General features: G+C 31.4%; 1 protein-coding gene and 1 pseudogene across 1 annotated transcript; one reads left to right on the forward strand and one right to left on the reverse strand.

The window, feature by feature from the left end:
• Positions 1-2,600: 2,600 nt before the first annotated feature.
• Positions 2,601-3,520, forward strand: LOC114751428 (mitogen-activated protein kinase kinase 9-like; annotated as a pseudogene).
• A 1,146-nt stretch (positions 3,521-4,666) lies between these two features.
• LOC114751430 (lipid transfer-like protein VAS) lies at positions 4,667-6,312 on the reverse strand. Its single transcript, XM_028940105.1, has 3 exons — positions 5,952-6,312; positions 5,618-5,647; positions 4,667-4,788 (listed from the first exon to the last, which is right to left on the reverse strand). The coding sequence occupies exons 1-3, from the start codon at positions 6,310-6,312 to the stop codon at positions 4,667-4,669; spliced, it is 513 nt and encodes a 170-aa protein (XP_028795938.1).
• Between the last annotated feature and the right edge of the window lie 5,893 nt (positions 6,313-12,205).

Here is a 12,205-nt window from a genome sequence, read left to right on the forward strand (position 1 = left end):
TTTTATTTCTATCTCTTAGTTTAAAACTAACTTTTGCAATTAAAAAAAAAAACTAACTTTTGTTCGTGGAAAAACTTAAGGTCAGGGATAAAAAATACTGTTATACGGACAAAAAAAATCTTTAAAACAGGCAAAATAAAATCAAATTTTAAGATTAAATGACTTTTTGTAAAAAAATTTTAGGGATAAAAATCAAAATGAAATGAAATTTGATGAATTAAAAGTAATATTAATCTTTTGATTTTTTTAGTTTTATTTAACTTACAAGTTAAAATTTAGCCACTTTGTATAGATTTAACTTAAATAATAGGGATAATTAATCTGCAAGTCCTTATTGTTTCAATCAATTTTGAATGAGGTCCCTATAATTTTTTTTCTTTTTATTAGGTCCTTATACTTTCACCTGTTTTTAATTAGGTCTTTGTATTTATTTTTCTTTTAATCAAATCCTTATAAGTTCATCTTATTTTAAATTAAGTCCTTGAATTTTTTATTCTTTATTTTATAAATTCCAATAGTACTATTCTATAAACATAAAACAGTATATATTATTTAATATTAGTTTATAAACAATAATATTCTAGGAATAATAATAATTTTATTTTTTTCAGCAAAAGAATTAATTGTTCTAAAAAAATTTCCTGGATTAATTAATTATATTACTATTTTTATTATATAATTATTAATATTTTATATTTCAATATTAATGGATTTAATTAAATTTATATTTAATTAACAAATAAAAATTAAAGCTAGATGGACCTGATTAAAAATTTAATAAAATTATAATAACTTAATAAAAAGAAGAATAAATGCGAGGACCTAATTAAAAACATATGAAAGTAAAAGGACCTTATAAAAAGAAACAAAACTATAAAGATCTGATTCAAAATTAGTTAAAACTATAAGGACCTATAGATTAATTAACCCTAAATAATACTACATTTGATTCTTAATATAAGAATCAGTTTGATATTTAATTTGGTTTTAAACATAATTTTTCAATTCACTCTGTTTCTCATATTTATCTACTTTTTTCAAAATATACTCCATGCAGTAGTTACATATGTTAAATGTTACATCAAATAGTATTTTTAACTAATACATGTGATTAACAGGGGTATTTTAAAAAAGATTATACATATTTATTACAAATAACTAATTTTAAAAAATTTCTTAATCTCTTCAAATTAATCATTTAACTCTTATATTAAAGATCTGAGGTAGTATATATGCTGACCAAAGAAACTTAAACCATATATATAAAGAATAAAATCTAGATTCATTTGCATATATTTATTTAATGCAATTTTTTATTTGAGTCTTATCATAATTGATTTTTTTATTTATTAATTATGGTCTAATAGAATTTTAAAATTTTATGTACTGAATTTTTATTATTGAAAAAAAAAATCATGTACTGTGATTTGATTGGAGAATTTAACTTATTAAATATAAGTACAAGGGTCTAAATTTTATCCAAGTATGAAATCTTATGCAAGTCGCATGCCAGATATAACTACTGTACATGTGCTGGTCAAAAAAAAGATATAACTATTGTGATTTATATCTCATGCAATTTCATGTAAAATATTTCAAATACATATATAGATTGATATTTAAAACGAAAATATCAGTTTCTCTCAAATAAATACATAAAGATTTGTAAGTGATCTATTTAGAATATATATTCCGACTATCTCCATGTTATAAAGCTAAAGTTAATTGTATCTTATAATACTTAGATTCTATTTTATAAAGTTAGACTTAAAATGCTACCTTTGATCTGAAATTTTTAAATGTAAGATTAAAATTTACTTCAGTCTCTTCTTAAAATTTTAATTTTTTAATTCACTAGGACTAAAATATATAATAAGAATAATTGGCTGCTGTATTTTTAGTACGTAGATATTAATTTATTTCTTTAAAATATAAAAGCTAAAAATAATTTTTTTATCGAAATTTGTTTCTAAGAAAATTTATCTTTTTTTTGTCAAAAGAAAATTTATCTTTCTGAATCCTTTGTTCCCGAAAATTGAATCTCTAATCTAAGATTATGTTTACTACAAAGCATTAAAAATAAGATATAAGGATTTAGATTAGGATTGAGAAAAAACTACTAAGGTCCCGTTTGGCCGAGCGGTGAAAATCTCCCATAAGCACGTTTTACGTTAGCCGAGACAAAACTCCTCTCACATACTTACCTCGTATTCCGTAAATCATTATTAAAAAGCTATTTATAAACTACTCATAAACTGGTTCAAACAAGCCCTAAGAAGTATTTAATATGAATAATTTTTTATTTCATGGGATTAGATAATCTTATATTCTCTAATCCCAAATGTATAGATTTATCTAATCCCAGATAATAAACATTCAATCGTACCAAGCACTCTTTTAACAGATTTTTTTAATCCCAGTCCTAATCTTTATTCTTATTTTCAGCGCTTCCTTCCAAACCACCTAAAAAGTTTGTTTGTGTGTGTATACACTGTTCACGTACAGCGCTAAATCCTTCACAGTCGAGCAGTCACACTCTTCTCCCACTCATCATTCAATTATCTACGAACCCTTCGCACCTTACCTTTCTCTTCACAATAATGGCTGACGTCGTATGTCAACGCCGGCCTTCCAACCTCCACCTTAAGCTGCCGGAGCCCTCCCATTGCTTCCGCATCCCCGCCATTTCCTCCGCCGCAGACCTCACTCCTAACGGCGTTGAAAGCTTCAAGTTCTTGGCCACGGAAATAGTGGCACGGTTTACAAGGTTCGCGACAACCGAACTTCTAATAACCACGCTCTGAAGGTCGTCCATGGCAGTTCCGACCCAATGACTTCCCGCCAGGTCCGGCGAGAGATAGACATCCTCCGACGGACGGACTCGCCAAACGTAGTAAAGTTCCACGATTTCTTTGAGACGCCGTTCGGCGATGCAGGGATATTGCTGGAGTACATGGACTTGGGAACGTTGGACGAGCTGCTAAAGAACAACGGCACCTTCTCTGAATCTCAACTCGCCGCGGTGGCCCGTCAAGTTCTCGCTGGGCCGAGCTATCTCCACGATAAAAAGATCATAATATCCACCGCGATATCAAGCCGTCAAATGTCCTCGTGAATCAGAAGACGGAAGTGTGAAGATCAGCGATTTCGGAGTCAGCAAGGTTTTGTCTAGGACGTTGGACACGTGTAATTCATACGTTGGTACATGCACGTACATCAGCCCGGAACGTTCGACCCGAATAGTTATGGCGGGAATTATAACGGGTATGCGACTGATATACGGAGCTTAGGGCTCACTTTATTTGAGCTCTATGTGGGTCACTTTACACTTCTACCAGCGGGTCAGAGACCCGATCGGGCTCAGTTGATGTCTGCCATTTGTTTCAACGATCCACCAACCTTGCCGGAGAGTGCGCCCGACGAGTTTCGGAGCTTCATGGAGCGCTGCTTGAAGAAGGAATCAAGTGAGAGATGGACAGCGTCTCAGCTTTTGGCCCACCCGTTTCTACGTCAACAATAACCCGAAATCCGACTCGTATATTTCATTTTTTGCGATTGGGTTATTGTTGTTTATTAGGTACTTTGATTTTTGTTTCAAAACATTCTCTTTGTAAGCTCTGCTCAGACGCAAAGATTCAAATTCTTTTTGTAGCTATACAAAAATTGATTCGATGTTATTAGAAAATCTTGTGAATACACTTGAAGCAGCCGTATTTTCAAACAATATTATTAGCTTTTTATATATTGTTTATTTTATAACACTCTTATTATTAAAATTTTTAACAACTTAAAATCTCTTTTTCTGATTTGACTGGAAAAAAAGTATATTAACTATATAAGCCATAAGGCTAAGTATCTAGGTGTTCTTCATCTTTTATTTTACTATATATTTTTATTGTTTATATTTTAAAAGAATCAAATGTCCAGTTAATTAGTTATTCGGATGTTCAAGTCTTATTTTGCACATTTTTAAGAATTAGAGTTGGGTCTGTTGCTCAATGCATTTACATGTAATTAATTTCGTAATTAATTTTTTCAATGCTCAGATCCAGAATTGACTACGTTACTGATACACAAGTGTCAAATATAAAAGTAAATTAAACATATATATATGATCATATTCATTTGTCATAAAATTACATACATAGTATTCTTCAATATTCATGGCCCCTCTAGCTATTTAATTAGCAAAACAAGGATTTGAACAGTCCTTTTCCTATGTGAGGGAACATGTTTCCCTCTTCATATATAAGAGAACCAATCTCCCCCTAAGATATAAATTATATATAGTAAACACGTAGATCATACAAATTAAATGTATATAAACTTCTTCTTTTTCCTTCCTTAATCACCTTCCAAGTACTCTTCCAATCCTAAATGTAAGACCCTTATATACACTATATAAGGGTCTTATATTTAGGACCGAAGGAATATATATATATAGCTCCGATCTGGATTCTCTGCATCATTCATTAAGTAATTGTAGATTATACATAATGCATTCACGAAGAGATCAAAGGAGAAGAGAAAATTGGTGTCAGCAGAGAGATGAATTGATAATAATCACATATATTGATATATGATTATTGTGTTAATTAATGTAGAGAATTCATTTAAATATTTAAACTAGATTGATTAATCAATTAATCTCAAGGAACTTGTACGTCTAAATCCAGTATGCAGAAAAAACTGAAGCAAACGTCAAAACAAGTCCACTGGGTGTAATAATCATTGTGGTTGAACTCGTTGACTTTGATGCGTCTGCTGCTGCAGTTTGGTTTGCACCACCTGAAGTATATCGAATAAAGAACTCGTTACAACATTTTTTGTGTCAACAAGAAAAGACACACACACACACACACACACAATTAGACCTATATATATACAAATAGGTTTCGTTATATTCTAATGAAATTGTGTCGCCTTGCATAATAACAGGTTTTTACAATGGGAATGTTCCAATGTCACGTGTGTTAATAAAATGAGAATTGTTAGCCATCGGAGACTAGCTTAATTAGACGGTGGGGGAATATGGTGGTGTATGAATAAAGATCTATATGATCCAAGTCATTCTAATAAAGTTTAATTTCCCTTTTAGTCATTAGATCAAGCCAACGGATTGAATTATTCAAAATGCGAGACATCAAAATTTAATTTTAGTCTCTATTTGTTGCAAAGACTAATGATTAGAGGGATTCATGAGATGGGATGGGCCCCATCAACCTTGGACTTCTTTTATGAATTTAGAAGAGCAGATACTAACGGCCTAAATTTATAAAATAAAACTGAACATGTAATTTTTCATTTCCAAAAAAGCTATATATCATGCCATTAGTTTGCAGAATTATTAGAATTAGCCTCAGACCTCTAATCGATATAACGAGTGTAATATATGTTTAGCAAAGAGACTAAGTCTAGAATTTTGAGACGGGATAGATGCTCGCTTATCTGAGGATTCTACTAGCATCTTAACGGAAAACTAAAATTTTTTGAATAATCTAAATGCATAGGCTTAGTTGTTCAGTTGTGCAGATGTTCAAGGATTTGTTTTTCCATAGCTAGGCATGAGATAGTGGGACTTGTTATATATGATCGATGAAGAAAAAATTAAACTTACTGTTGGATGAATTGGTTGGTGAACTTGCACCTGCAATGAAACAAGAAGTAACAAAATTAGTGTAAAATAAAGTAATATCATCTTTAAACTACAAACTAGAATTATCCATAAGCAGTATTGAGAGGAAAGAAAGAATTATCCTTACAAATTAGAATTACCTCAGCTTTTTTTGTAACTTAAAGAAATTAGAATTTCAAAATCAGTGGAAAATAAAGTCATATCATATCTCATTTTATTAATTTTTAACACATCAAAATCAAATGAATCTCTGGCTGAAACACAATGATTGATCACTATATGTAGAAATTAATTAAAATTGTCATTAATTCCGTACCGTTGTTGCATTTGGAAACATCTGCATCTAAACCACAGGCCTTGGGAAGTTTCAAGGCATCATCCTTGGTAGCGTTTATGGACTGAAGCATCTCCGGGCTGTTAAACACGTTACACAGACACTCAACATCGCCGGCGATCATGTCCTTCAACGGCTGACAGCACGTCTCGGGTGGGGTCCCCGATGCCGTCCCCGGCTTCTTGATGTACGGCTCACAAGGAGCCAGCTTCTCCACGCACTGCATGTTACCTATCGACAACCTTGGGTTCAGAAGTTGCTGCGAGAATCCCTCATGAAGAAACCGAGAGAAAATGAGGAACAACATTGAAAGAATAACGTTGGACTTGGAATAATATTCCATGGTTATGTCGTTCTTATACAATTAAATCAAAGAGAAGAAGAAGAAGAAGATAATTAATTATGAAAATGAATATGATCGTATTGGAGAGGGAAGAGAAGGAAAAGAAAACACAGGGATTGAATGAATGAATATGACTTCCCTGGAGGCTATTGTACAAGCTGGGTTGGTTATATATGATCCATCCTTTCAAACAACTTTCTATTTTTATTTGAGAGGCAATCACTTAACTTGAACCAATCAATTTATTTTTTAATTTCCTTTTTTTTAATTATTAATTAAGATCTTTTCATCGTCAAATTTGTAATGGCTAGGTTGGCCATAAACATGGTATACATTGAATTATACTATATGTAGTTTTTATCATGGTATCAAAATTTAATTTGGATGAGATTTGATGATCTAGTTTCTCAGCTGGTTTAGTAAAGAGTTTCCAACAACTTGACCGGATTGGATTTTACACTTTTTCTCCTTATTATATTGTGTCTAAAGTAGCGTCATTTTGAGTTAAGAAATTAAAATTAAAAAAGTGGCTTATCATATTTGTATTTTAATAATTTTTTCTGTCGGATTGGATGTGTTTAATTAAGGATTAATTGGGTAGGATCTTATAAATAGGAAGCAATTGACTGTCCTTTGTTTGGAAGGAGCAAAACATTCCAAACAAGAAAAAAGTGAATATAATAAAGTTAATCAGAAATTAGATCAGCTTCTCTGACCAGAAAACAACATCTCATATACACACAACCTCTGGTACTAAATACAAGAGTAGCTAGTTTTTAATGTAATTTATACTATTTTATATTTAGGACGTGTAATGTTTATTTTTAAAAGTCCACTAATTTGAGATGCCAAGGGATGGAGAACAAGAAGAAATACTTACTTTCTGATGTAGGCATCCTCGTCATCTGCTACAAAAAATATCTTCAAGTGTTCGGTGAATAATTGAAAGACATCAGTATATTCAACCATGGATCAAAGTTTGGAAGGACAGATTGATGCAGGGAATCCATGGAACCAGCCCTCTTTCTTTTTTGAGAGCTCGTGCCCATATATAAATGTATGCTCTTCTCATTTTAACAAGATACATTAATGATACATGACTTATTTTATGGAGAGTCTCTATGTTAATTATGCATGTACATAAAGAAAGAAATTAAAATAGCAGCAGCGGCAATAACAATATAAATTAAATAATATATAATATACTACAAAATAAAATTAGTAGTATACATATTAGAGACGTGATATTGGCGCGGCTCAATCAAACCATAGAATCAATTGTCAGAATGATGCTACGATTGGTTTGAACCATCCCAATACCTCGTTTTAATGTTCTTCTCCTTTCCTACGGATGTTAACATCGGTTATCTCTAACCTATTACTCACCTTTTTAAATTCCAAATTAAATAGTACTAACCATGGTAGAAAAGAATCTTAGTATAATATTTGAAAAAGCTACCATGGTTATAAAAAGAAATCTTGATTCGCCAAAAATATTAACCATGATAGAAAAGACTTGAACTAGTTATTCAAAATGTCTATCATGATTATAAGAGTTTTACTAAGCAAGTTGTATAAAAACCATAATTAATAATATTTCACAATAACCGGATCTTGGGCTTTACAAAGCCCAGAACGTCACAAATCATCTCTAAGCCCATAACATGATATTTTCTGAATAAAATTTGTCCAAACCAACAGTAATCAACTACTTTCAAAGTCATTGTGGGTTCACAGCTTACAGACCCAAGCAACCCAGTAACAAAAGTAACTAAGACCAAAAGTCTCAAATAAAGCAGAGTATGCAAAAAGAGTTAGATGTGGCAATATACAATACTCATCACATGACAAAAAGGAGGCTATACAAGATAAACTTGATAGTTAAGCCTTCACTGCCTTCCCTGACGGACCAGCCCTAGAGCTATTATCTGAAAATGTTAAACCACGGGGTGAGACAAAAGCCTCAGTAACCAACAATCCTACTCATCAGGCATACAAGTAAGTGCTTGAGAGGTGTCAAATGGAACATTTATTAAAATCATAACATTCACAATTGTCATATGATTATATATATATATATATACATATCAAAATACAATATCTCACTCTCAATTCCACCTTATTTCCTCACACCTTATTTCCTCTGACTGAACCCATGGGCTAGTACTATCCCATGTGACTGGTAGTTCAACATAATAAGCTCACCGATCAAGTGATGTGAATAGGCCAAAATCCACAGAGCACAAGATCGGACCATGGGTTCCCCCTCTAGTCCACTAGCGGGGTGTCATACGCCCTACAACACATGGTAGGGCCAAAGGATCAACCAGTGTACATCTGGCGTCCTCCCACCTTATTACCTCTATAATATGTACAAATATTCACCCCCTTATTCTCCCTATAACATGTCTCCTACAAATCAACGTTCACCGTCCCCTCTCGTATTTATCCTCATGAGAATAATCATTTACCAATAACATAATAACTTTCACATTTACCAAAATTGAGATTTCAAAATTTCAATAATCAACATCAGTCCTCAAACCATTTCTTAATAAATTCTTGCTCCACATGACAAATTTATAAATTCATAATTTCATACTATTTTTCAATAACATAAAGTATCTCAAGGCAATTTCAACAATGATGCCTTTTATTGCTCAAATAATAATTCAATGGCAATTCAAGAATCTCGTATAATTCGAAATCACTCACAAACATCATACAAGCATACATAACAAGTGGAAAGTGGTTACCTTTCACCAAGGCTATAAAAAGAATTACTACAAAGTCAACCCCGTGCTCAAACCAACAATCCAATAATCAATCTACACCATTAATATAACCACAAATTAATATAAGCTAATTAATTAAGCTTATATATATAGTTAAATTTCTAATTTAATTAAATTTTTACTCTAAATTCCCACAACTCTCATAGCTCAAAAATTATTAAGTATTTTAGAAACAACTTAAAATTTCTAACAACCCAAATTACTTATTTACCACCTCCAAATTATTTACCTTGATAAAAAGAATTTTTCACAATTTCCAAATATAAAATTACTATATTCTAAATTCTAAAAATCTCATTTTCAGTTTAAACTCAAATCAAACTCTCAAAAATTCAATAATACTTCAAATATTCATAAATAAATAATCTAATGAAAACTTCAATGGTATAACTACCATATACATATATATATATATATATATATTTCCATAAATAATAAACTTTGTAGCTGTAATAATTATTTTAAAACCTCCAGTCACCCAATAAATAAAACTAAACTGATTAAAATCTTAATAATATGTCAACCAACCCAAATAAATTACTTAACTTGAATTTAATCGGTAAAAATATAATATAAATCATATATAACAGATTTTTCATCTAGAAAAACTAATTTAAATACTAAAAACCAACAAATGAACAAATCTAACCGATTAAAATTACCAACTCATTCACTTCTAAATTTCTATAGTCATCTTTTGTCAAAACTCAATACTTAGATCATATATAAGTCTCAAAATTTTCTCTAATAACTACAGTAATAATGTAAATAGGAAACTTAAAATATACAGAAAATATTTATAAAGAAATTTTGATAAAAAGAAGTAATTTTATGTACCTAAAATATCTGCAAAGCTTGTCCTCTCCTTCACCGGTATGCTCCTCTCTCTCACACAATCTTCAGCTCTCTCTCTCTCTCTCTTCTTCTGGCACCTGTGAGGGAAAAGAATTGTGGGGGTTATTTAACACCCCCACACATTTATTGGGGGAGGGGGATTTCAAACCCAACCCCCAACCCCTATCCCCCTTCCTCAAACTTTCCACCGAATTCGGTGGAAAGTTTGACATTCTTTCTTCCTTTTTTTTTTTAATAATATTATAATAAAATATTATTATTATATTATATTATATTATTTTTCAATTATTTTTTTTTGAAAACTTTTTTATAATAAAATATTATTATTATTTTTTATATAAATCCTAAAAATTAATTTAGGATATTACAGTTAACACCACAATGTTGTTGATGAGAACCATATACTACCTCTGGTTCTTAATATAAGATCTTGTTTGACTTTTATTTTGATCCTAAATATAAGATCTTAATCCATTTTGTCTCTTATATTTATGCATTTTTTTCGATGTAGTCTTTTTAACAATAGTAGTTCTAACTAATACACTTGATTAGTAAAGATATTTAGAAAAGACAACACCTATTTGCTACAAATAACTAACTTAACTTTTTTTTAATCTTTTCAAATTAGTCAACTAGTTCTTATAATTAGGACCGGAGGTTGTATATCGTAATGCTGCTTCACAATATGAATGCGTTTCTCAGGTTTCTCATGTATTATAGCTGCACCACACGCACACAAGAGAGTTCAGAAAAAGACAGGGAGAAAGATCCAAGTAAATATCGGTTATGAGTTGATCTCAATGACCGCCGGCCGTCTTTAATTTTAATGTTCATATAATTGTCTCTCTCTCTCACACACACACAGAATTTTAATATACAGCTTAGAGTTTTGTATTTTTTTTTGCCAGGTAGTTATATATGTAATTATATCACCAATAATGTGGGATTATGCTTTTCAATGGCCCTTGCTAGCTAACTCTTACATCTTTGTATAAATTAATCACTCACTCTTTGACAAGGGCATTTTCATCAACCATGCTTCAACTACTCTTTGGTAAAACTTGTATCTTTTACTTGACTACCATAAACTGAAGTAAAATACATGATTGTAATATCTTTTCCTTTCCCTAATAAAAGTGTCTCCTAAAATAAATATATTATTTTTTAACTACGCAGAAGCTTAGTTTTTAATTGAAAGGTTTATAGTAGATTCTTCACTTTACTTTTTTCCGGCCCTCCCTTATTCTTACATCTTAATCTTGCAGTTTGTCACCTTTATCGTGCTCTTTTATTTTTTTGAAAAGGGATGGGTATTGTTTTGTCTTATTGTGCAAATTATCGATTTGTTTTCCCCCTCAATATACATTACAACAGTTCATCTTTTGATGAAGTGACGTTTGATTATACTGACCACTTGAACGTTCGTGCATGCATGGAAAAGAATTAAAGCATTGTACGAGATAATCAACCTTAGTATTCAGTGATAAAACAATTAACTTCGAAAGAATTAACATCATGGGTTCCCTTTACACACATACGCCAGTCCAAAATCTTAGAGGTATTTGGCTAACCCATTTTTTCGCAAATCGAGATAAATTCCTCCACATATTTATTTCGTATATCGAAAAAGTATTTCTGAAACTATAGTTTTGTTCTTACCTAAATACCCTCTTAGTTTCTCTCTCTCTCTCACACACAAAGAAACGACATAAAAGTATTATGCATTTATATCTTTTTTTGAATGTAAATTTTATTTTATTTATGCAATATTGCAGAGGATTTGAATTGGTTGAACTACGCTCTTTATTCCAAGTCAGATGCATGCACCTCTATCTTACTTTTGACAGTTTTAGCGAAAACATTCAAATGCATGTTTACGATATAATTAGGTAAAGTTATGGCAGTCCGGAATCATGGGATCATAAATTTTTGAAGATCCGGACATGGTAGGTCAAATGCAAGTTGTCACAGTGCTGGAGATATAAACAAAACTGTAAGACTCATCATCGGTACCACCAAAGCAAACCTAACGGCGAACCCAAAGGTTTTGTCCTCTTATAATAGTTGTCCGACGGATTGTTTGATCTGTTCTTATTGTCTTCCTCAACCTCTCCAAACCCTAATTATTTCTCCTTCAACGTAACCTTTATTCCTTTTGTCCGCACTTGACCTTCTGCCTCTTCCACTTATGCCTTTCACATATACTTAATAATATATAATTAACAACAGAACCCCACTTTGGG

The sequence above is a fragment of the Neltuma alba genome, unplaced genomic scaffold (genome assembly GCF_004799145.2).
Source record: "Neltuma alba isolate B1F8T4 unplaced genomic scaffold, ASM479914v2 tig00006916_pilon, whole genome shotgun sequence".
In the NCBI taxonomy this organism is placed as follows: Eukaryota; Viridiplantae; Streptophyta; class Magnoliopsida; order Fabales; family Fabaceae; genus Neltuma; species Neltuma alba.